This window comes from Microcaecilia unicolor, chromosome 9, assembly GCF_901765095.1.
Source record: "Microcaecilia unicolor chromosome 9, aMicUni1.1, whole genome shotgun sequence".
NCBI classification, from domain to species: domain Eukaryota; kingdom Metazoa; phylum Chordata; class Amphibia; order Gymnophiona; family Siphonopidae; genus Microcaecilia; species Microcaecilia unicolor.
Genome location: NC_044039.1, coordinates 181,388,050 through 181,413,572, shown reverse-complemented (window position 1 = coordinate 181,413,572; position 25,523 = coordinate 181,388,050). Strand labels below are relative to the sequence as shown.

Genomic DNA, 25,523 nt, shown 5'->3' with positions numbered 1-25,523 from the left:
GAAGCAGTGTTCAGGCACGTGCTGTCCTCTGGCCCCATCTGATGTAAATTCCTGTTCCAGGCCAAAAGACCGGCATAGCTGACACCGTGCAACTCAAAACTGCAGAACAGTGCCTGTTTCTTGTTGTTTTGCCGCTGCTGGTTGGAAGCAGCAGCAGCAGTAGCAATGGGAAGGAGGTGGGGAATTTATGCGCTCCACTCAGACTGGCAAAAAGCGCTGTGTCGAACAGCTCAAGTTGAGGATTTTTTTTTTTTTTTTAGACCTGGCCGGGAGATCAGGTCTAAGACTGCTACAAATAAAGACTCTGAAAAAGGGCTGAAAAACCTAAGGAAAACAAACAGGAGAGGTGAAAAACACTAAACACAAGAAAAAAGGGGCAGGAAAGCAAAATACTCTGAAGAGAGAAACACCTTGCCACAGCCATACAAGTGAAACGCCAGGTCCTGCAGAACTTGGGCAGAAAGGAATGCACTCACGCATGCGCAACAAGAGCATGCATGCCTAAAGCTTCCAGAATTTACAGAACGTAGGGATGCATCCACATTGGGGCGCCATCAGCAACATTCACCCACATGTGATAAAGTCTGTCCTGCTGGTGTTTGGAGAATTCATATACCCGGCTACAGTAGCGATTCCCGTATCTGTTTAAGTATATTTTCTTATATTAATAGTGAAAATTTCCTGATTTTCTTCCTGGCTCTCATATTGTGGTGGACTAAAAGTTGTATTTTTTCCCTTTTTCCCTGTATATTTTATTTTGTATCTTATTGTCAATTTCTTACATTAAGAATATGCTTTCCTTGATTGTAATGTTAGTAATGTCATAAATAAATAAAAAATAAATAAAAAAGGAATTTGGCTTGTTTATACATGGGCCTGAAACTTAAAAGGATTAATACATGCAATGGTCTTAAAGCAGAGGACATTACAAATATGGCCATTATTTACTATGTTGCACTACACTTCGACAAAGCATTCACCAGTAGAATTCCAGTCAAGTACACCAAGCAAAGATGTGGGTGAGAAGAGCTCCAGGCCCCTGCTGACTCCTCTCAACTCAATTCATGGGTTTGTAGACCAACTTTTGGTAAGGTTGCATAAGATATGCCTAAGACAGTGAAAAGAAAACCATTTAAGACTATTAAGGCATGCTGCTTGAGTAGGCATGCCAAAATCTGCCAATTGAATGGCTCCATGCTGACCTCATCCAAATCTATGATGGGTAGTGAGGGCCTAGCAGTGCTGCAAAACAGAGTCTAAGCCTGTGCCTACTTTTGAGTGAGATCTGAGGGGTAAGAGGAAATTCTGCTCTCTGTTTTGAGTAAATCAGAAGAAATATTTAAAGGCAAAGGGCCAGATGTACTAAACCTAACGAGTCATTAACGAGCTAGTAAACCCTGGCATGCACTGAAGGCTTCTCCAACCCATTTTCCGATCACGGTAGCAGCTAACGAAAATGGAATGCAGATGAGCAAATTAGTATTATGTGTAGAAACCGTATTGTAATGAGATGAACTACCATTTTCTGATTCCCTTACCATGGAAACCCCTAACGGGAGGTCTACACCTCTCGTTGGGGCTGCTGTGAAGGAATCGGAAAGAAAAAAAAAAACATCCAAGTGCTCGTCAGGGACGTCTAACACGAGCTAGACGTCTTCCTGCAGCTTTTGTGATGGGCGTCCCTCTTGGACGTGTTTTTCTTATATGCAATTAGGACGGACTTCTCTGAAGGAAAAAAAAAGAAAAAAGGACGTCCCTGTTTTTCTTACCTGCCTAAACTGACCACAAGCACAGTTCTCTCAACAGTCCCCTCCAAGGCTGTTTTCAGCTTGCCCCCACACACACACACAAGATTGGAACGTGTGAGGACGTCCAAATCAAAAAACTTTTTGGATGTCCCTCCCTCCAGGTCTCTATCAGCCAATCCCAGCGTGTTTAGCCGTTACCAGTATCAGCTAAACGTGCTGGGATTGGCTGAGAGAGACCTAGAGGGAGGGACATCCAAAAAGTTTTGATTTGGACATCCCCGCACGCTCCAATCCTGTGGGGGGGGGGGGGGGGGGGGGGCGGGCGCACGCTGAAAACATTGCAGGTAGGAAAAATACGTCCAAGAAGGATGCCCATCACAAAAGCTGCAGGAAGACGTCCAAGCTCGTGTTACAGGTCCCTGACAAGCACTGGGATGTTTTTTTTCTTCACAGAAGTCCTTCCTAATTGCCTGATGTAAGCCTGCCTTTAACATGCAAAGCAGTAAACAATGGAAATGTTACACAAGTGAAGATCAGTAGCAATTAAATTAACTGAGGCTCTTTTCAGCACTGTTTCTCTTCTGAGGTTCAGTCTGCTGACAAGCTTCCTGCTAGTCAGGGACGTCCTTTTTTTGTTGTTGTTGTTTTTTTTTTTTTTTGAGTGAAAGACGTCCATAAAGGACATCCTTGGCATGCGCAGAGCAGCCGGCATAACGCTTGGCTGCTCTGCGCATGCTCCACCAGCCAACTGGCCAACTGGCTACAACGAGCAGCTCATCTGCATTCCTTTTCCTTGATGCATGCCCGTTCCTTACAGATTCGCTAAGGGAATCGGTAAGGGAAGGGCTTTAATGATTTTTTAGTGCATCTTCCCCTTAGTGTCACGGATCTGCAACGTGGAAGACTGTATCTTGGGGCAGGAGGACTGGTGGGAAACAGCATATTCAGAGATGTGGACAATTTAGAAAAAATAAGTGAGGATTTACTTGAGAAAGTAGAAAATCAGGAGAACAGGAGCCAGCAATCCAATCTGAGCATTTACGGTATACCAAAAGATAGGAACAGAGACCATGAACACTCATTTGTGCATGAGTTGCTACAAAACTATTTCCCAGGCTCCCGGGCAACCCTCTCTTATGAAGATAAAAGGGCACACCAGGAGCTGCGAAATCATAGTCACCAAGAGCCTTCACTGTTAAACTGCTTTGATTTGAAGTACAGCACGTTCTTAGAGAGGCCCTTAAAAGCAGCCACGTAGCCTACAAAAACTAAGATTTTGATCTTTCTTGATCTAGTGGCCGAAACCACGATGAGGAGGCGGAGGAAAATCCTGGCCAAATATCAAGATATATAACAAAAACATTGATATAAATCTGGTATCTGATACCCTGTTAAGTTGATGATTATGAACAGCAATGTGAATAGGTTGGTTGTTGCCCCAGACACCATGGCCAAATTTGCTGTGAGCCTAAAGATGATAAGTGATAAGACTCATACCCGAAAGCAGTGTGAAAAGAGCATGAAAGGCCTCACAGTGGTACTGCATGCCCAGAGAAAACAAGCTCTGCCCATGGACCTAACATTGCACCCTGGAGAGAAGACAACCATCTAGAACTAGAATTGTTTCGAGTCTCAGGGCAAAACTTCGGCAGAGTAACAGAGCACATGAAAAACATGGGGGGGGGGGGGGTGAGCAGACAGCAGAGGAAACCACTGCCAAAGGCTGGAAACTTATAACATTTGGTGTGTTCACCTTATGTTCCCCTAACTGTTAGGGGTATGGGACTATAGAGACAGGATATACTCGAGTTTAAGCATTCATGCATTATTGGTGCCAGAGTGGCTATTTTCTTTTCATTTAATGTGCTCTAAATAACCTCCAGCAGGCCCATTACAATACAATAAGAACATAAGAATAGACCATGTGTGCTGCAACTAGGAGGAATATTTTGGCTAAATTTTCCTAGTAAATGTGTTATCAATTTGAATTCTTTAAAATATATCTTTTTTTTCATCCAGATCACTTACATAAATTTCTTAGTTCATGGTGCGACCGCACCTCGAATATTGTGTTTAATTCTGGTCACCGCATCTCAAAAAAACATATAGTGGAATTAGAAATGGTGCAGAGAAGGGCGACGGAAATGATAAAGGGGATGGGACAACTTCCCTATGAGGAAAGGCTGCAGTGTCTAGGGTTCTTCAGCTTGGAGAAGAGACGGCTGAGGGGAGATATGATAGAGGTCTATAAAATAATGAGTAGAGTGGACCGGGTAGACATGAATCGTTTGCTTACTCTTTCCAAAAATACTAGGACTAGGAGACATGCGATGAAGCTACAAAGTAGTAAATTTCATACGAATCGGAGAAAACTTTCCTTCACTCAACGTGTAATTAAACTCTGAAATTCGTTGCCAGAGAATGTGGTAAAGGCTGTTAGCTTAGCAGTGTTTAAAAAGGGTCCGGACGGCTTCCTAAAGGAAAAGTCCATAGACCATTATTAAATTGACTTGGAAAAATCCACTGCTCATTTCTGGGATAAGCATCCTAAAATGTATTGAGTTTTTCTGGGATCTTGCCAGGTATTTGTGACCTGGATTGGACACTGTTAGAAACAGGATAATGGGCTTCATGGACCTTTGGTCCATCCCAGTGTGGCAATACTTATGTACGAGTTGGATCACCTGTATCTCCAGTTCCTAGTATTAAAACATCTACTTCTTGACTGATATGATTACGCTGACCTTGGTTTTTTGAATGCTTCTATTTCTCTTGGATATCTGTGATAGATACCTTTCTTTGAATTGTGGACTGTAAACATTGCAATAATAATCTATTTCTTTATATTACTTTGTATAATGTGTGTTTGGTGATATTGCTCTGACTTTTTCTGTATCAGGAGTTTTTTTTCTCAGAATTGTATTTAAAAATTAAACAATTAAGTGGTCCCCATTAAAAATGTATTAAACAGAAAACCTTTAATTTTCTTTCTAAACAATATAAAATTTCCAGTTTCTCTAATATGAATGGGAAGAGTGTTCTAGAACTTAGTTGCCTGATAAGGGAAAGAATTCAAATAATCGTTTAAATCTTACACCCCTTGATGTTGGAAAATGGAACAAAACATCTGTTCTGCAATTTCTTAGTCTTGTAAGTAGGCGATAAGTTTACCATATGAATCATAAACAGAGAAACTTGACCAAAGTTTTAAAAATCAATGTACCCAATTTAAATAAGATACAAGGTTCCAAAGGTAACTAATGTAACTTAATCGGTAAAGGTGTAACTCTACTGATTTGCCTCTACCCACAGAGACTTCATGGCTAGATTTCCCCAGCATACCTAATAAATCATAATATGGCATATGGATCACATAGGTCAAATATAATCCTAACTGGTTGATGATTTTGATGTTGGTTGACAGCAATATGAGAGTTGGTGGGTATAACTAAGGAAGGATTAGAGAGGATGGGGGAGGGGGAATGTGGAACCCATGAAAAAGGGGGGAATGGGTACAGAGTTCGGGTGCGGTTGGCAACTGGTGGATGGATGGGAAGTCAGAAAATGGGAGTGAAGAATGGAGTGTGAGATTGAGTGACAAGAGGTAAGGTGGGAAGAAATGTGGGAAGGGAAGGTCCTGGGGGAAAGGGAGGGGGGGAGGAACATGTCTCAGTAGGAGAGCTAAATAAAAGGTGGTCATCATTTAAGGTTGCTACATTAAAATGTACGAAGCACTAATAGCCCATGTAAGCGTAAAAATGATGAAACACCATAAGGATCTTAATATTGATACAGCACTACTGCAAGAGATTCACATGTTGAAAAAGGAGCACCAAACGTTACAACAAAGAGTCTTCTGCTCTTCATCAGGGTCCAAAAAAACTAGATAATCTGACTCAGTTAATACAACGTACAGATGGGGGAGAAAGAGCTGCTGGAAGTAATAGACAACTTTCTGAAGGGAATCTAACAAAAATGAGAGAGTCATAATACATACTCTATGATAGACTTTTTACTGACTCACAGGGATCAACTGAGTTGCTTTCAGGCAGTGCAAATTCACCCCATTATAATCCTGGACCTCAGTTGCCTCAACTCCATGGTTGTGGAATCCGCTCTAAAAAGAGCCAAGAGTATTAAGAACTACGCCTCGGCTCCCCCAGGCAGAGAAGCTAGTACCCTGGATTCTTTTGGGAGAAAGATATATCAGGCCTCAATGCTGATATCCCATATTCGGTCATACCAGTTCTTCACGAGCGTTTACTTGCAAAACTCGGTGCAACAGTTGTCAGACTTGGTCGATACGCTCCCTCCGAAGCAGACCGAGCCTTTTCGCCAGTTGGTCAAGCAGCAGAAGGCATGTCGTAAGTTTTTGGCCAGGGGCACTTATGACACTTTTGATGTGGCATCTAGGATCTCTGCTCAAAGTCTAGCAATGTGCAAACTCTCACGGCTGACTGTTTCTGACTTGGAACATTCTGTTCAGCAGAGGTTGGTGGATGCCCCTTGCCGGGGGGATAATATTTTCCGAAAGAAGGTTGAGGAGGTTGCTGACCAAATCAAGAAGCACACTGATATTATCTTTTCTCTCTCCCGCACGACACCTTCTGCATCCACCACCTCATCTAGGAGGTTTTTTGGCAAGTCAAGGAGTGCTCCCTACTACTGTAGGCATAGGTACACTCCTCTGGCTCAGCCTACTCAGGCTCAGCCTACTCAGGCTCAGCCCCAGTGCACTCATTCTCGTCAACAGCGTGCGCCTAAGGCCCCTGCTGCTCCTCAGTCAAAGCAAAGGATGAGTTTTTGACTGGCTCCAGCAGAGCAGAGCCGCAGAAAAAGTGTCTCTCCTGGACAGCTTGCCAGTCGGGGGGGGGGGGGTTGAAATTTTTTCACCAAAGGTAGCCTCTCATAACCTTTGACTGGTGGGTTCTTCAAATAGTCCATCTCAGATACACCCCCAAATGGCTTTCCAAACCCCCAAACTGCCCATCAGGAGCTCATTCATTCAGCCCTCACCACAGGATGGTTTCCCTGAGCACTGTATGTGACCATTGTTTAAGATTATGTATGTGACCATTGTTTAAGACTATGAATGTGACCATTGTTACCGGCCTTGGATAAAGACGGGATATAAATATAGTAAATAAATAAATAAAATACACCAGTTTTCTAAATGCTGCCACAAATGTGTTAGAAGATGCACACTACTAGAAAAGCAAAGACTTAGAAACGTGGATAAACCTCTGAGGGAAAGGATACGAGGTGTTCCTTCTGTTCTACAAACCAGATAAAGGCAGGCAGCAATTACATGGCTCATCTTTCTCCCACGAGTGAGATGCTTGCTCACTGCCATCTTGAAAAAATTAAAGGCAGTGTCAAGGCAATGTTGGTTTAGTTGCAACTGGACTCCCAAATTGTGAATTTGACGTTTCCCTAAGAAAAAAAAAAAAGGAATTAATTTACAACACTTTTCAAACATTAGAGTACAGTATAACTAGGCCCACTTTAAAAATCTCTCAATGTTTGCATATTTACAGCCTTATGTACTAAGCATTATTTTTTATCCCACTTGATTGTATCCTCAAATAAACTTCGAACATGTTACAACATGCAAAATAAATTGGAAAATGTTACAAACAAAAATCATAAAATAAGTAAAAGAGTACAGAATACAAAATCTCAACAAATTCAGAGACTAAACTAACCATCTTTTAGTGTTTTAATGAAAAAATAAGGTAATTTGGTTCCTTTTGCAAGCCCATTGGGGCTGCATTCCAAAGACTAGGACATAAGTGAATGACAACTACTTAATATACTGAGGTAATAAACTTTTTTTTTTTTACCTGTGTCACAACAGCTGGAGCAAGCACTTTTTTTCACTAGTCCAAGATACAATCTATTGCAGTAAACTTTGCTAGTAATCAAAGCATGGATAAAAGTTAGAAAGATTTCAAATGCCTAATAATGCCATGTAACCTATATGAACAGACAAGCAAATAAAGCTTGTACAACTTCAGAAATCTGATAATCTCCAGCAAGCTTCAAATTCAAAAATATATCCTAAACTGTGCACCTCTGTACTCCAATTAAATTCCATACTATTAATGGTGAGGAAAATTGAGAACTTTCCACCCAGTCTACGAATAAAATTTCAGAGTTTGCAGCATTCAGTTTCAATCTCCAAACACTTAGTCACTCTGCCATAGCCATCAAACAAGTATTCAAGTTGAATATTGCTGCCAACTGATTTTAACCAATAGGAAGATAACTATATAGAAGTCTTTGCTTTAACGGTAATTGTAAATACAGAATATCTCCAACCTTACAAGGTTCTCATTTTTTAAGTAGACCTCATGATGATTCATTATTTTACAGCTGCAGTTTATATGGACTATACATCTTAACATAATAATATGACCTGCAGAGCAAAAAGGTGCCAAAAGTGAGGTGGAGGAGTGGCCTAGTGGTTAGGGTGGTGGACTTTGGTCCTGGGGAACTGAGGAACTGAGTTCGATTCCCGGCACAGGCAGCTCCTTCTGACTCTGGGCAAGTCACTTAACCCTCCATTGCCCCATGTAAGTCGCATTGAGCCTGCCATGAGTGGGAAAGTACGAGGTACAAATGTAACAAAAAAAAATTATACGTGAATGTGCTTTCACTGAGTTTCAGCCTAATGATAAAGCAGCAAAGGCTTTTAGCACTCAAAAAATACATTAAAATCAAGATACTTTTAACCTGTGTGCTTTTCCACAACAGCATATGGCAAGAGCCCTGTGGTCAAACTGTATGTTTCAATGTGTTCCTAAGTAAACATAAGCTGACAAACTCCACATGGAGCAAAGTTGATATTCAAAGCAATTTAAGCGGCCAGGAGAGACCAGTGCGGGATCATCCTCGATATTCAGCAGCATTTAACTGAACATCATCACAGACTGCTAAACAGAAAGCCTGTTATTTTGTAGGCAGTCCAGGAGCAGAGTTGGCACTTATGCAGTTAAGTGCCAATATTTAACACTGAATTACCTAAGTTAAACAGCCAAATCAGACCGCATAAAAATCAGTCCTATCTTTGTGTGGTATCGCTTAGGCCGTTAAGTACTTAACCGCGTAAGAGATAGCCAGCCACATAAACCTGGATATTCAATGTTGGTGTCCAGACACGGCCCAGCATTGAATATCCAGAAAGAAAAAAAAAACAGTCACTGCTGCTGGCTGAATATCTTCCCAAAACAAAGATATGCATTACAATCTGCAGAAAGATATCTTGCTTAACTGCTATTTATATGTTGATTTTACAGATTGGAAGTAAGGCTGTATTTCGAATAAAATTGTAATCATGATTAATCCCCCCATTGCAGTTCTTTGTGACTTGGGCAAATAACCTTCCATTGCCCAGAGTCACAAGGAGCTGCAGTGGAGGGGAAAAATAAACAACATACCTTTAATCATGTGATTAATCATGATTACAAATTTTAATCAAAATGCAGCCCTAAATAAATTAAAGAATAAAAATTAATGAAAAGATAAGAAACACAAAATACAAAATGACAAATTAAAGAATGGAAAACAGCATGCAGAATAGCTATAAATAGCCTTAATGTTTTCACAGCCTACTTCAGAAATGAAGCCCTAATTGGAAGTAAAACAGGGAATATGGCAGGTGGAAAAAGTTTGACACTTCCAGTTGATTCACTGCTACTCTTTTTAAAAAGTTAATATAGTCAAAGGGTGTGAAGGGCAATTCTATAACTGGGTGTCTGTAGTTACAAGCATAAGTGCCCTACACCATATAAAGTAATGCATAAGCGCATAATTGCAAGGGAGGGGTACAGACGTTTCTGCAACTATTATGCATAACTTATAGAATACTATAAGTTCTGTGCATTGCATGGCACACTTATGCCCATTAATGCCTGCCTACTGCTACAAGCCTTACAAGTCACGACTATTCTGAACCCTAAGTTAGCACAGCAAGGAGTGACTGGGGACCACTCCTGCTCGCTCTATGCTAGGCCACCCAGGGCATCCTAGGGGCCTTCAGGAGACAGAGTGGATGCTCAATTCAGCCCACAGGGGTCAGTGTTAAAAAAAAAAAAAAAAGCTGACTGCTGTGGGATGAATATGGACCCAGATACTTAGCGTCACATTAGTAGTGTTAATTTTAATCACTGTTAAAATGTTTGCAATAGGTAACTGCAATTAATCAACAGTATACACACACACTGATAAACCTCTAACTTTTTGGAGTGATGAAATGAAAACTAATCTGTTTGATCAGAATCCCATGTTGGGGGGAAAAAAAGGTGATGCATTTGAGACATTATGCATGGGGATGGAGTCTGTAGACTTTGGAGTTGTGTGGACAGTTAGGGGCACAGGAAATATTGTGCAGGTGGAAGGAAGAACAAATTCAACAAGGTGCAAGAAGTCCCAGTCATTAAAGAAAGAAGCTGAGAAGAGATTAAATATTTCTGAAAGACACCTGCCTCTAGATGGCTGATAGGCCAAAAGGCCTCTTATGCCAACCAGGGCCCGTAGACAATCAACCCAAGACAAATAGACCCCCAAACCTTCCAGGCCCATATCAGTCATCACCAAGACCCCTGTGATTACAGGAAAGAAAGATGAAGGATTTAGAATGGGTTTTATAGTCCTCAGATGTAAATATTACTGAAAATCTGTTGAGTATTCTTAAAACATGCATTTTAAGAAAGGCTGCTAAGAACATTGAGTGAAAAGAGTTCTGCAAGAGTGGGTAAAATTCCAAAAGCAAGAACAGAAAGACACAAAACTGGGTACATGAAATGTTTAGAAGCTGTTATTTCTTCCAAGGGGGGGGGAGAGGGTTACAAAATACTTACCTAGTGTTATTTTTGTATCTTTTTTCAGACTTTACATCAAATAAATAGTAGTATTAGCAAATTAGAGCAGTGGGCTGAGAACCTTGGAAGCAAGGGTTCAAATCCCAAAGATGCTCCTATAAAGTGCAGTGCCAGACCACAGTCCTCTAAAGGTTGGAACTCACAACCCCGAGGATGCTGGTACAACCCAGGGTACCAAGGTACTGCACCAAGCTGGAGAGAGAAAAGAGAGCTGTCAAGACACCATGTAGGTAGCTTAAAGGCACCCGAAGGACCCTATGGTAAACACAGGAAGACGTGTCAATACCCAATATTCTGCAAAGCAGCGAAAAGTGGGATACTAAGACTCCATAGTGACACTAGGCAGGCACAACAGTTCCCTGAGAAAAACCACTTACCCAACACCACAAACTCGCCCACAGCAAGGATGACTCTCTGCTGTGCCGTCCCTGAGCTGGAAACTAGGAATGATCTTATGTAAACTGCATGTGTAACTCCTGGCAAATTCCACAGCACTAAGGAAAGAATCAAAGTTACTACTACTACTACTTATTTCTATAGCACTACTAGGCGTACGCACAAGAACTGCCAGGAGAAGAATCCAAGGGGATGAGTGCCCCGGGTAACCAGTGCCCCCACATCAGTACCGACAAAACAGAAGAATGGTAAAATTATGTCTTACCTGATAATTTTCTTTCCTTTAGATGCATCAGATGAATCCATGAACTGGTGCGTTGTATCCATCTACCAGCAGGTGGAGATAGAGATAACTAACTTAGAGAGATATGGGGGACTACCAGCCCCTTCATAGGTTAGTATTTGTCTCATCACTAAGCAAACTCCGGCATTAACCTGGCATAAACCTTCCTCAATAAGAACAAGTAAAAAACACAACAGCTGGAACAGAACAAGAGCCAGCAGAACGAAACCAGAACATCTGGAAAGACTGAAGTCAATACCCATCTTGCAGGATCCAGAGGAATTTAGACAGAATGAAAAACATCAAACACAGCTAAATGGAAAAAATGCGACAGAAGAGAGGAAGGAATCCTGGATTCATCTGCTGCAGCTAAAAGAAAGAAAAATACCAGGTACGACATAATTTTACCTTCCCTAGCGCAGGGAGCAGATGAAACTATGAACTGGTGAGATGTAACAAAGCAGTCTCAGATAGGGAGGGAACCTGTCACCCCCCTGAGCTAAGACCGCCGCACCAAAGGAAGTATCGGATCTAGCCGCCACATCTACCCTATAATGCTTGGAAAAAGAGTGTAACGAAGCCCAAGTAGCCACTAGACAGATGTCCTCCACAGAAAGAATGGAAGTCTCTGCCCAAGAAGTCGAAAGCGCCCTACTAGAATGGGCTCGCAAGGGAGCTGGAACTACCCAACCAGACAACAAATAAGCAGAGGCAATCGCCTCCCGAATCCATCTGACAATAGTAGGCTTAGAGGCCGCCTGTCCACATCGAGACCCTGAAAGAAGCACAAACAGATGATCAGTTCGGCGAAAGGTATTAGACATCCGCAAATAGCGGAGAAGAACCCAACGCATATCCAAACAACAAAGCACGTGGAAATCAGAAGGATAGTCCTCTTCTCAAAAGGCAGGAAGAAACAGAGGTTAAGGTGAAAGACCGAGACGACCTTCAGCAAAAAAAAGGGCACGACCCGCAAGGTCACTCCCGCCTCCGAAAATTGCAAAAAAGGGGTCACAACAGGAAAGAGCCTGAATCTCAGAGACCGAGTCAAAGCTATTGCTACTAGAAACACCACTTTTAAGGTGAGATCCTTCTCTGAAGCCTTACGCAAAGGCTCGAATGGTGAACCCTGCAATGCCCTGAGAACTAAGTTAAGGTTCCAGGAAGTACAGGGACGACGCAAAGGAGGGCGTAGGTGGAGAACCCCATGCAAAAAAACACACGTCAGGGAGGAGCCAATAACTACCACGAAAACAAGCAAGAGCTGCTACCAGAACCTGAAGGGAATTGTATGCTAGTCCTTTCTGTAAGCCATCCTGCAAAAAAGCCAACAGCTGTGGCACCGAAGCCCGAAAGGGGGACTACTAGTACTACTACTTATGATTTGTATAGTGCTACTAGACGTACGCAACGCTGTACACTTGAACATGAAGAGACAGTCCCTGCTCGACAGAGCTTACAATCTAATTAGGACAGACAAACAGGACAAATAAGAGAAGGGAATATTAAAGTGAGGATGATAAAATAAGGGTTCTGAACAAGTGAATAAGGGTTAGGAGTTAAAAGCAGCATCAAAAAGGTGGGCGTTTAGCTTAGATTTGAAGACGGACAGAGATGGAGCTTGATGTACCGGCTCAGGAAGTCTATTCCAGGCTTATGGTGCAGCAAGATAAAAGGAACGGAGTCTGGAGTTAGCGGTGGAGGAGAAGGGTGCAGATAAGAGAAGCACAAGCCTCACACCATGCCACAAAGCAGTGCCAAACCCTAGCATATGCCATCGAGGTAGACCGCTTGCAAGCCTGCAACAGGGTCGTAATAAACACCTCTGAATAGCCCTTCTTCCTCAAGCGTGCCCGCTCAAGATCCAGGTCGTAAGACAACGCGGCAGGGATCCTCCATCTGATCGGGTCCCTGAAGGAGGAGACCAGGAAGATCTGGGAGTTGAAAGGGCAGGTCTACCAGGAGTCGCACCAGATCCACATACCAAGGGTGCCACGGCCAATCCGGAGCAACTAGGATGACCTGACCCGAGTGAAGTCTGATGCACCGCAGCACCCGGCTGATCAAGGTCCATGGGGGAACACAAAGCAGAAGGTGCTCCGGCCAAGGTTGAAGCAGAACGTCCAGCCCTGTGGACCCACGTTCTGTCTGTCTGATGAAGACGACGGGTACCTGAGTCGCCTTGAGGTCCATTGACGGAGCTCCCCATTTCCGACAAATCAGTTGAAACGCCTCCGCCGACAGTTCCCAAACCGCAGGATCCAAGGACTGACTGCTGAGAAAATCCGCCTGCACGTTGCTGTGCTGCTGACAGGCAAAGCAGATGCCCCTCCGCCCACCGAAGACGATCCGCTTTGGTCGCTAGAGCTGGACTGTGAGCGCTGCCCTGACAATTGATGTAGGCCACCGCTATCCTGTTGTCCGAAAACACACGAACCTCCTTTCCGCATACTAGAGTCCGAAAGGCCATTAGGGCGTTCCAGACGATTGATCGGCCAAGTCACCTCCAGCGCGGACCACGTGCCCTGGGCTAAATGATGAAGACAATGAGCTCCCCAGCCCGAGAGACTGGCATCCGTGACTACCACTAGCCACAGTGGCACCGCCAGCAAAATGCCCCTCCGTGAGGATCATGAAGCCACCAGGTTAAACTGCGGTGGGCCTGGGCAAGCCACGGAAGCTTCTGCTAGTAGTCCTGAGACACCAGAGACCATCTGCAGAGTAGAGAGCACTGAAGAGGTCACATGTGGGCCTGGGCCTACGGAACTACTTCCACAGTTGCCGCCATGGATCCCAAAACCTGAACGTAATCCCAGACCCTGAGAACTGGGAATCGCAGAAGATTGTAAATCTGGGAGCGAAGCTTGACTATGCACTCCTCCAGAATGGAAACCCGGCCCAGCTTCATGTCGAAATGAACCCCCAGATAATCAATTGTTGCAAAGGAACGAGATGGCTCTTGGGGAGGTTGAGCACCCAACCGAGAGACTGCAGGAGAGCAATGACTCGATCAGTTGCCCTGCGACTCTCTTGTCGCAGAGTCTGCTCAAATTAGCCAGTCGTCCAGACAGGGATGCATCCTGATGCCTTCCTTCAGCAGGAACACTGCTACTACCACCATGACCTTGGAGAACATTCGTGGAGCAGTAGAAAGGCCAAAGGGCATTGCTTGAAATTGAAAATGACAGGCTAGAATGGCAAAGTGCAGAAAATGCTGATGCGGAGACCAAATGGGAATGTGAAGATACGCCTCCTTGAGATCCAACACCGTGAGGAATTCTCCCAGCTGAACAGCTGCCACTACTAACCGCAACGTTTCCATGCAAAAATGCCGCACTCTCAAAAACTGATGTGACGGAGATTGAGAATGGGCCAAAAGGAGCCTCCTTTGTGAGGAAGCACGAAATATATGGAATAGTGCCCCGTCCGCACCTCAAGAGGCGGCACTGGAACCACCACTCCTAGGTCAAAGAGGGCGCAGAGAGTAGCTTCAACCGCTGCCTGCTTGGGAGCGGAAGCACAGTGAGACTCCAAAAACAAGTCATCTACGGGCGAGGTGAACACTAGCCTGTAACCCTCTCTGATAATGTCCAAGACCCACTTGGTCTGACGTAATCTTGGCCCACTCCTCGTAAAAGAGGGTCAGCCAACCCCCAATTCCGGGAAGTGAGGAGTGGACCGACATCCCATCGAGAGGCACAACCTGAAGGTCCCATGCGTGAGGAAGGAGCCGTAGGCTTCTTGTGTCCTCGAAAGGAAGAACACTGCTGAAAACAACCCCGTGAAAAGGAAGTCAAATGACGATTTGGGCAACAGCGTCGGGCAACTCTCAGATGAGGACGGGAAGACCTGACCCGTTGAGCAGATCTAGTTCGGTCTTCAGGGAGACGTCAACCTTTAGAGTCACCCAAATCCTTAACTATCCTTTCCAAATCCTCTCCGAAAACAAGCTTACCCCGAAAGGGTCAACGCGTGAGATGCTGCTTGGAAGCGAGATCAGCCACCCAACAGCGCAACCACAATAACCGATGGGAACAACCAGCTCCATCTGCTTGGCTGACGCTCGAAACAGATCGAACAGAGAATCAGCTACATAAGCTAAGCCCGATTCCATATGCGAAGCAACGGACTCCAAATTCGAACCCTCATCGGAATCCTGCCCTAGAGCCTGCTGAAGCCAACTAAGGCAAGCTCTGGCCACATAGGAGCTGCAAATGGAAGCCTACAGGGCCAATGCAGACGCTTCGAAGGCACGCTTGAGCGAAGCTTCTAGATGACAGTCCTGCATGTCCTTGAGAGCTACACCTCCTTCAACAGGAAGGGTAGTCTTCTTAGTGACCACTGTCACCCAGGCATTCACCATAAGGAGAAAAAAATATCTCCACCTGATCAGGGACTACCGGATAAAGCCGGGACATGGCCCAAGTCACTTTGAATGACCCCTCAGGGTCCGTCCATTGACCTGAAATCAGCTCTAGAATGGCCTTGTGAACTGGAAAGGCCTTAGAAGGTCTACACATGCTAGCCATCTTAAGATTCACCACGGCATCAGCCTGCAAATCCGGGTCCGAAATATTCAAAGCTGCCAAGGCATTAGAAATTAGAAAAGGGAGATCTTCCCTGTGGAAAACTCTGACTGAAGTGGGGTCATCTGATTCCTCCTGATGAAGTTCACCATCCTCAAACTCCTCTATTCTGGAGGGACGGAGGGAATCTCCCAAAGATGCCACTAAAGAAGGCAAAGGGGAGGCAGGACCCATAGAAACCTAATCAGAGGTTTTCCTTCTCTTAGCAGCAAGATCTCCCGGGGCAGAAGCCCCTACCTGATCCCAGGAAGCCCCCGAACTGCCCCCTGACACAGAGGCACCAAGGGGAGGGGGGTTAGGGTGAGTTCTTCTTTAAGAGGAATGCTTGGTGCAAAAGCAGAACAAATTCTGAGGAGAATGGTTCCCCAAAACCCTGGGAACTTCCCTGGGAAAACCCCAAAGGCAGACAGGAAGGTCCTTTAAGAAAAGAGATGACTTCAACAGCGGCCTGCTCCACCGCCGGCAAGAGCTGATCAGCAGGAGCTGCGTCTTGAAGAGCAACCAAAATGGCGTGTAACGCTGCGCCGTCCACACAGGAAACCTGAGCATCCGGGGCAGAAGCGCCATCGACAGCAGTCTACTTACAGCAGCCCGCTAGGCACAATCCCGCTGCAGATCTTTTTTTTCCGCAGCGGGAGCATCGCTTCGCCACCTCGGCTCCAATAAGCAACAACAAACTCACTCACCCAAAGCGGCGGCACCAACATTCAGAGGCCCCAGCCGCCGCCACATAAAAAAGGGCGGAAGAAGAGAAGAAGCCAACAGGGCAGGAAAGACAGTTTGAATCTGGCCGATTCTCTGGCTGTAAGCAGGTTCTCTCCCCTAGGTTCACTGCTCCTGTTTTTTTTTTTTTTTCTTTTTTTAAACAGCTGAATGGTTCTGCCTGTTGTCTTTTTTTTTTCTGAGGAAGGAAGAATAGATAGACTGGCTCAAGAGTGAGCAAGGGGACACTGGGTGAGGCAGGGACCCCCTAGGAGGTATGCCCCTAAGGATGGCACCATGAGCCAATCACCCCCGAACACAACTGGCCACAAAGGCCCAGGAGAAGTCCCAAAGAAGAATCCAGGAGCTGGTAAGCAGACGTCCACCACCTGCTGGAGATAAAGATATACTGACATATGAAGGGTGCTGGTAGCCTCTGTATCTCTCTTAGTTATCTCTACCTCCACCTGCTGGTAGACGGATAAAACCCACCAGTTCATGGATTCATCTGCTGCTTACGCTAAGGAAGGTCAGTGTTACCTGCCCCAAGCTAAGAGAGGACGACTGCCCTTGAGCCCAAGGGGACAAGGAAAATACAATAAAACTAGGGAAGCACCTAACTAGGATGCATACCTCAATAACTACTGCCCGCAGACCTAGCCAGGGACAGGGTAGCGCAGCCCCCCTAGACAGGGAACAATGGGAGGCTCATCTCTAACATCAATTAGCAGCAACTGGGCCTGGCAGAAATGCTCCCTGAAAGGCGGGACCCATTGCATAACAAGTGTACTGGCCATAGCTCAAAGCTATGAGGCCTCAAGCAGAGGGTAGAAACAGACACCCGCTGCAGAGAGTATCACAGCATCCCTGCAACTATTACCCGCGAGCCGCAGGGACCCTGGCCGGGAACAGCATCTTTTAGAAACAGAGCTGAAGGTATGAGAAAAAAATAAAATATGGTGGCTGCCAGCACACTACAGTTGTGGAACCCACAAAAAACAAGCAAGCTCCCCTCACTAACCAGCACAGCCGAACCTCCCAAACCGGCACAAAGTGGCCGAAAAACATGCAGCCTCGGACCGCCTGTGGTGACGAAGTCCAGTTCGTCATAAAACAGAGATAAGAGGAAGGACAACCAGCCACTCACCAGGAGAACTCTGCTATCAAACAGTGCAGTATCGCTAAAAAAACTGGAGCGCCGCCGAAATGAATCAGGAGCCGGGCGGTCAAGAGAATCGTAAGCATGCCTGCCTGTGTTCCCGCTGTCCTAACTCCATTCCAAAAAAAAAAAAAAGAAAGGCACCAAAGGCACAAAATGACCGCTGGGCGGTAGGCCCGCCAAAGATCTGCTACGACATCTCCGGTGGTCCAGAGGAAGAGCCCAGGGTCTAAAGAAGCAGGTAAGGTGTCGGGAGCGGGTAACAGAGCCGCACAAGGTAGTAACAAACCTCACCAGGCGTGCAATGGGAGCAGACCCCAACTGCTGCACCGGCAAAGCAGGAAAAGCGACAAGTTTACTTACCGTAGGAGAAGTAAGAGTCATAAAACCGCTACTGCCTGCATTCAAAGTTTCCAGGCACTCGGCCATTCACAGTAAATTTCACTCTTTGGTTGCTTTCTTTCTTTTCTTTTTTTTTTGTAAGGCAGGAGACCACACAACCAGGGCCAATGCAGATTGAAGTCAGACTGGTACCAGAGAGGACAGCATAGGAGAAAACGGGGGGGGGGGGGGGGGGGGGGGGGTGATGGACCTGGCCCCACCAGGTGTACCCCTGACAGCCAAATAAGGCTAAGACCCCCAGCTCAACAAAGTCTGAGGGAACAGACCAGGAGCAACTCAATCCTCAGAGCTGCACAGGATATGTCCATCCACCTGCTGAGATAAGAGAGAATACTGAGATTAAAGGGCTGCACATGTCCACATATAGTAAACCTCTGACATTCTCTCTTTCTCCACCTGCTGGTAGAGGAACATAATGCACTCGTCTCTGGATTGATGTGTAGGATACTATGGAAGCGTATGTTACAGAAGCTCTGGTTGAGGCCACTTAGCTGTTCCTCTACAGGGATAGGGGTATGAGGTACAAGTTTATGGAAGAGACAAGGCATGTTTTCCCTCTTGCACTCCACTTCTCTTCCCTACTCTCATCTTCTCCTCTTCTGCTAGCAGGACCTGGGATCCATGCCAGCTTCACTTTGGTCTAGCAGCATGGTGATTTCTGCTGGTGGGCCTGACCTCCCCACTAATCCCACCACTCACTTTTCCCTCTTTAGCTGAGAGTATGAGCTCCTCACTAACCTTGCTCCTACATTCTGCCAGTTTGTCTTCTTCAGTTGGCAACATTATTTTTTCCCTTTTATTTGCCCACTAGCCTTGCCCATGATGGCACATATCAATGTCAAAGACAGAATGAGCAAAGTAAATACACAGTTATATCATAACACACTAAAAATTGACTTACTGTACACTGAAAATGCTGAACATGAATAAAATAAAGTATTTGTGATTCACTCTACTATTAGGGTAGATTTCTTCTCAACATCCATAAACTTTTTTTTTTTTTTTAACTAAGTTCTAGTTTTTATTTGCGTGTTTTCTCATGATCTCTCAGCAGCACAGTATAAAACAAAAAGAAATTATGTAATATCATATGCAATAACATGCATGAAGAGTAAAATAGCTGAATAAATACCATTTTGGAGAGTCTGTGCTCGAGATTCCTTTCCCAAACTGGTATGAAATCCTCCTCCAAGTGATGGTGTCTTACCAGAACCTGAGTAAAAAAAATAAACAAAATATACATCAACTGTTTGCATCTTATTATCCAGACAAAGATATGAAGTGGAAGCTAAAGAGAAGAGTACAGGAACTCAATGTGGTGGATGCCAATGGTGTTCGTATGTTATTACAGGTCCAGTTTCGACCAGCTCGCAGACTAATCACACCATTATGGCAAAAACTGTTACATGAAGTCTTAGTGCTAATATAGTATATTTCTGTTAGGCAGACTGGATGGACCATTCAGGTCCTTATCTGAAACTTATTGTTACTATGTATGTTAATTGAATGTACTTGTAAACTGGTTTATGTGGGTCAAAGTAGTCGACCTGTTAAACTAAGATTGAGAATTGTTACAAAATATGAACAAGCACCACTGGTACAACATTGGTTAGAAAAGGGACACAGTGCAAGATTTACATTGGAGAGATATAGATCAAACTATTAATGAGTGGAAGGGTGGTCATTACATTCTTAATTATAAAGAACAATAATACTGTCAAAAACCAGGACAACTGCTACCAAAAAAGTAACAAGATTTGGTAGCAATTGTCCTGGTTTGACAGTATTATTGGTATTATAACCAGTGACTTTGAGATTTTCTGTTTTTAATTATAAAGAACAGCATTGGATATTTCTACTAAATTCAGTGAGTCCATCCAGTACAGAAATAGAGTGGATGATACTGGTTTGAACTAGGGACTTGTGACTGGTAGGCTCGAGGTCAGGTGGTTTTATAAATTGTATTGTAAAAATGCCGCTCCCCATCTTGACTGAATGAAACAGTGGAGTCGGCAAGATGGGTCTGGTTGAATAAAAGGTAAGATGGAAACTGTAAAATGTCTAATCTTATAATTTTCTTTCCTTTATTTGAAGATGAATCCAGAAACCTGTGGGTTGTGTCCGTCTACCAGCAGGTGGAGATAGAGAGCACTGAACTGCACTGTGCCTAATAGGATGTAATGCTTCCTGGCCAATCAGTATATCTCGTAACAAAGCAGGAGATGATGAAAACCAAATCGCCCTTCCTCACAGAAATGCAATACACGTACAGATATAAACTTCAAATAACTAAAGAGAAAAGAAAACACAAGAAATCTCAACTCCCCTTAAAACCTTGCAGCAAAACTTCTTGCAGAAAAGACAGCCTATAACAGCAGAATCAGCAACTGAATAGGGTGGAACCCCGGATTCATCTGTTGCGATTAAAGGAAAGAAAATTATCAGGTAAGACAATTTTACATTCCTTAACGTCAACAGCAGATGAATCCAGAAACCTGTGGGATGTAGCAAAGCAGTATCTAAATGGGGGGCGGGGGGGGGGGGGGGGGATGCAAGTCCCACAGACAGCATCTCAGAACCAAAAGAAGAATCTTCCTGAGCTGCAACATCCAAATGATAGTGTCTAACAAAGGTGTGAGCCGATGACCAAGTTGCTGCCCTGCAAATCTCATCCAGATGTGGGAGCCAAGTCACCGCCCAAAAAGATGCTAAGGCCTGCGTAGAATGGGCCCACAAACCATTAGGAGGACAACAACCAGCAAGGAGATATGTAGAAGAAATCGCCTCCCAAAGCCAATGGGCAATGGTGGGCTTGGAAGCAGACACTCATTTCCAAGGCCCCGCAAACAGTACACAAAAAGATGGTCCAACTGACAAAAATCATTAGTTACCGCCAAATAACGAAGAGGAGCTTGCCTGACATCCAGAAGCAGAAGCATTGAAAATCCTTGGGATACTGATCCTTCTGAAAAGGAAGGAACAGCGGCTGATTACGACAGGAGGAAATCATTTTAGGCAGAAATGAAGGAACAGTACAAACTGTCACCCCAGCCTCCAAGAAACAGAAAAAGGGATCCCTGAAATAAAAAGCCTGCAACTCAGAAACCCTGCAAGCGGAAGAAATGGCCACAACAAACGCTAACTTGAGAATGACGTCTTTCACCGTGGCCGAACGGAAAGGTTCAAACGGAGGAGCCTAGAGCACCCACAAAACCAAGTTCAGGCTTCAATTTGGACAAGGACGAAACACCGGTGGCTTCAGGCACATTTCTCCTTTGAGAAAACGCACCACATTCAGATGCAAAGCAAGAGGAACACGAGCAATGCAACCTCGTTAACAGGTGAGGACCACCACTTGCACCCTCAGGAAGTTGGCTGCCAAACCTTGCTGTTGTCCAGACTGCAGGAAAAACAAAATATGCAATAATGCAGCCTGCAATGGTACAATCATCCCCTCCATGCACCAGGCCTCAAAAACACGCCATACTCAGGCATACGCAGAAGAAGAACGCTTCTTGGCCTGAAGGTAGAGATGACCAAATCCAATTAACCTTTCTTCCTCAATTTCACCTGCTCAAGAGCCAGGCCACAAGACCAAAGCAGGAGGCTCATCCATCAGAACCAGACACTGACAGAGAAGATCGTGCCAGAGGAAGGTGCAATGGCTAGTCCACCAACAAGCAGACAAAATCTGCAAACCACTGTCTCCTGGGCCAGTCTGGGGCCACAAGAAGTCACCCGGCCCCCGTATTCCTGAACACGATGGAGCACCCTGTCAATTAGCAGTCAGGGAAGAAAGACGCAAATTAGAACTACTTCCGGCCATGGAATGAGAAGATACTCCAGACCTTCGGCAACCCTGTCCCTTCTACTGCTGAAGAAATGAGAAGCCTTTGCATTGGCGTTCATTGCCATTAAGTCCAGAATGGGAGTTCCCCATCACCGATCAAGCTGAAAGCCGCTAGTAAGCACTCCCCATTCTTCTGGATCCAGAGTGGTGCAGCTCAGAAAGTCGGCCTGCACATTCTCCATTCCCGCAATGTGAGCCTTGAGCCTCCACCCACCAAAAAAGTAAAGCTGCTTCCTCCGCCAGCTGAGGGCTGCAAATGCCCCCTTGACAGTTGATATAAGCAATTGCTGCCATACTGTCATAAAGCACTCTCACTGGCTTCCCCCACAGGAGGGACAAGAATGCCAGAAGTGTTTTGCAGCCAGCCCAAAGACTGATGAGCCATTTACGCCTCCGCCGGAGACCACAGGTCCTGATGGTAATGGGAGAGACAATGCACCCCCCCACCCCCACCCCGAAAGACTGGCATCGGTGATCAGCACCGTCCACTCTGGCATCTTCAGAGGGCCACCCTGAAGCAAACTGGCCAACTGCAGCTACAAATCCAGACTGCACCAAGCCATCAGCTGCCAGACCAGCAGCCTCTCATAGTTCTCCAAGACTGAAGACCATCGACTTAACAGAGACTGTTGCTCTGAAGAGGAAGGACCCACAGGAGTCATCACATCAGCTGAGACCGCTGCCCATGGCAAGACTTCCAGAGTATCTGCAATCGACCCCAAGACCTGTGTGTAAGCCCATACCCAGGGAGTGTGATCCAACAACAAAAAACTAATCTGCTCCTGAAGTCTGAGACACCTCTGGCCTGGAAGAAACACTCGGCCTAGCTCGGTGATGAAGGGCACCCCCAGATATTCCACCATCTAGGAGGGACACAGATGACTGCTGGGCACATTGATAACCCAGCCCAAGGACTGAAGAGACACCACCTGCGCTGTGTCCTGGATACTGTCTTAGGTCAACGACGCCCTGATCAGCCAGTCGTCCAAGAGTGAACTTGTATCCCCTCATGGTGCAACACAGCCACTACCACCACCATCACCCTCGAAAAGGTTCTAGGAGCCGTGGCCTAGGTTCAAGAGCAGCGCTTGAAACTGAAAGTGCTGATCCAAAATGACAAAGCACAGAAACCTCTGATGAGGGGACCAAATGGGAATATGCAGATAAGTCTCCTTTAGGTCCAGATCTGTGAGAAATTCTCTAGGTTGCACCGCTGCAATGATGGAGCCAACCATTCCACTCTCCACTCAGAGGGACTGATTCACCTGCCTGGGGTTCAAGACAGGGCATGGGCATAAAACAGATGAAGTAGCGCCCCCGACCGCATTCTGTGAAGGATACGGGCACTACCACCCCAAGGCTGAGCAGTTGCAAGAGGGCAGAACGAACCCCCTCTCACTTCAAAGCAGCAGCACACAGGGATGCCAAGAAAAAATCTCCGATAAGAGAGGAGAACTCAAGCTTGTAATTGTCGCAAATAAGATCTAGGATCCACTGGTCTGAAGTAAGTTTGGCCCGAAGACGTTTGGCCTCGTAATAGTGGACAAGCACCCCCCTACCCTCAACTCGAAATGGACCAGCACTCCATTATTTAAAGGTGCAGGAAGTAGCAGAGGGTCTGCCAGCACTCTTGGAAGTACATAAGTAATGCCATACTGGGAAAAGACCAAGGGTCCATCGAGCCCAGCATCCTGTCCACGACAGCGGCCAATCCAGGCCAAGGGCACCTGGCAAGCTTCCCAAACGTACAAACATTCTATACATGTTATTCCTGGAATTGTGGATTTTTCCCAAGTCCATTTAGTAGCGGTTTATGGACTTGTCCTTTAGGAAACCGTCCAACCCCTTTTTAAACTCTGCTAAGCTAACCGCCTTCACCACTTTCTCCGGCAACGAATTCCAGAGTTTAATTATACGTTGGGTGAAGAAAGATTTTCTCCGATTTGTTTTAAATTTACTACACTGTAGTTTCATCATAAGTACATAAGTAATGCCATACTGGGAAAAGACCAAGAGTGCTTTGTCTGTCCGAAAGGACTGCTTGTTGAAAGCGGGACTTAGCTACGCAAGAGGAAACATCCCACGTGATCTCTGTCTCGAAATCGAGACCGCTGACGACTCCCTTTAGCAGAAGGACGAGGCCTCTCCGGCAAACGCTGAGCCTTCGAATCTCCCAGATGCTTGACCAATTTTTCCAAATCTTCCCTGAACAAAAGCTTTCCCTTAAAGGGCAGCTGGACCAAACACTGCTTGGAAGCTGTGTCTGTGGCCCAGTGGCGAAACCATAACAACCGATAGCCAGTCACAGCTAAAGCCATCTACTTGGCGGATGCCCGAACCAAATCATACAGGGTGTCTGTGAAATAAGCCAAACCAGTATCAGCATCAGGAAACTCAGGGGAAGGTTGTGCCCCCGAATCCAACAAGGCATCAGCCGCCTCTTGTGCCCAAGAAGGGGACGCGCGGGCTGTAAAAGAACTGCATATAGCCGCCTGCAATGCTACGGCCGACATCTTGAAGAACATCTTCAGAGCAGACTCCAACTCCAGCTTGCAGTCCTGCACATCCTTGAAAGTAACAGACCCCCAACAGACAGCATGGTCTTTGTTGCAGCCGCCACCGAAATCCACTTTAGGCAGTCGCAAGCGCTGTAATTCTAACTCATCCTGTGCCACCGGGTATAGGAAAGCTATCACCTTAGCCACCCAGAGACACACATCAGGGGTAGACCACTGAGCTGAGATAAGCTCATGTATGGCCTCATGAATAGGAAAGGCCATAGGCGGTCTCTTATTACTGGCCATCTTAGGATTCATCGCAGCCACTGCCGCCTGCGCCTCCGGAAAAGAAATGTTTAAAGCCTCAGAAATAAAGGCGGGCAGTTCTTTGTGGAACACCCTCACAGCCGAGGGGTCATTAGCTTCAAATGGGAGAGGCTCTGCCTCCTCCAAGTTTTCTAGGTCCATTGCAGCCACAGAAGAGGAAGCCCCTCTCCCAATAAAAGGGCCTGGAAAAACAGGGGCCTCCAAGTCCCCATCTGAGGTGGATCTCCAACAGCTGCATTTTGAAGCAGAGGCTTCCTGCTCTGAAGAGGAAGGACCCACAGGAGTCACCACATCAGCTGAGACCGCCGCCCCAGAAGAAGAGCGCTTCAGCATGAAAGCATGGTGAAGCAATAAAACAGACTCCCCCACGAGGGAAATTCCCAACACTTCCTCCTTGCAAACTGTTCTAACCATAGGAGTGGGAATAGCCACAGGCTGAGAAACGCGGCACCGCATCCAACACGGCCACCAGCTCCTCCGAAAGAGCGCGATTTACGCATGCAGGAAGACCCAGCCTCAACCTCTCCACTGGCGACATCTGGCACGCCAGGGCCTGAGCACCCTCCCTGGCAAAGACCCAACGCTGCTCTCTCAGCTTCCCACAGCAGGAGCAGAGCTTTACCAATTCTGCTGCCATAACGCCAAGCGAAGAGAGACACTGCAAGGCAGAAACAAAGGGAACTAACCCCA

The 25,523-nt window shown here is 45.7% G+C and overlaps 1 protein-coding gene across 2 annotated transcripts in view; it reads right to left on the bottom strand.

Moving 5' to 3' along the window:
- Window positions 1-25,523, bottom strand: part of BRF1 (BRF1 RNA polymerase III transcription initiation factor subunit) — a 329,398-nt gene that overhangs the window by 260,294 nt on the left and 43,581 nt on the right. For both annotated transcript variants that reach the window (XM_030214801.1, XM_030214803.1), the window contains exons 2-3: window positions 19,291-19,371; window positions 7,008-7,181 (exon numbers count right to left, since the gene is read on the bottom strand). In XM_030214801.1, coding sequence (XP_030070661.1) covers window positions 7,008-7,181; window positions 19,291-19,371 — 255 coding nt within the window. The remainder of the gene's footprint in view (window positions 1-7,007; window positions 7,182-19,290; window positions 19,372-25,523) is intronic.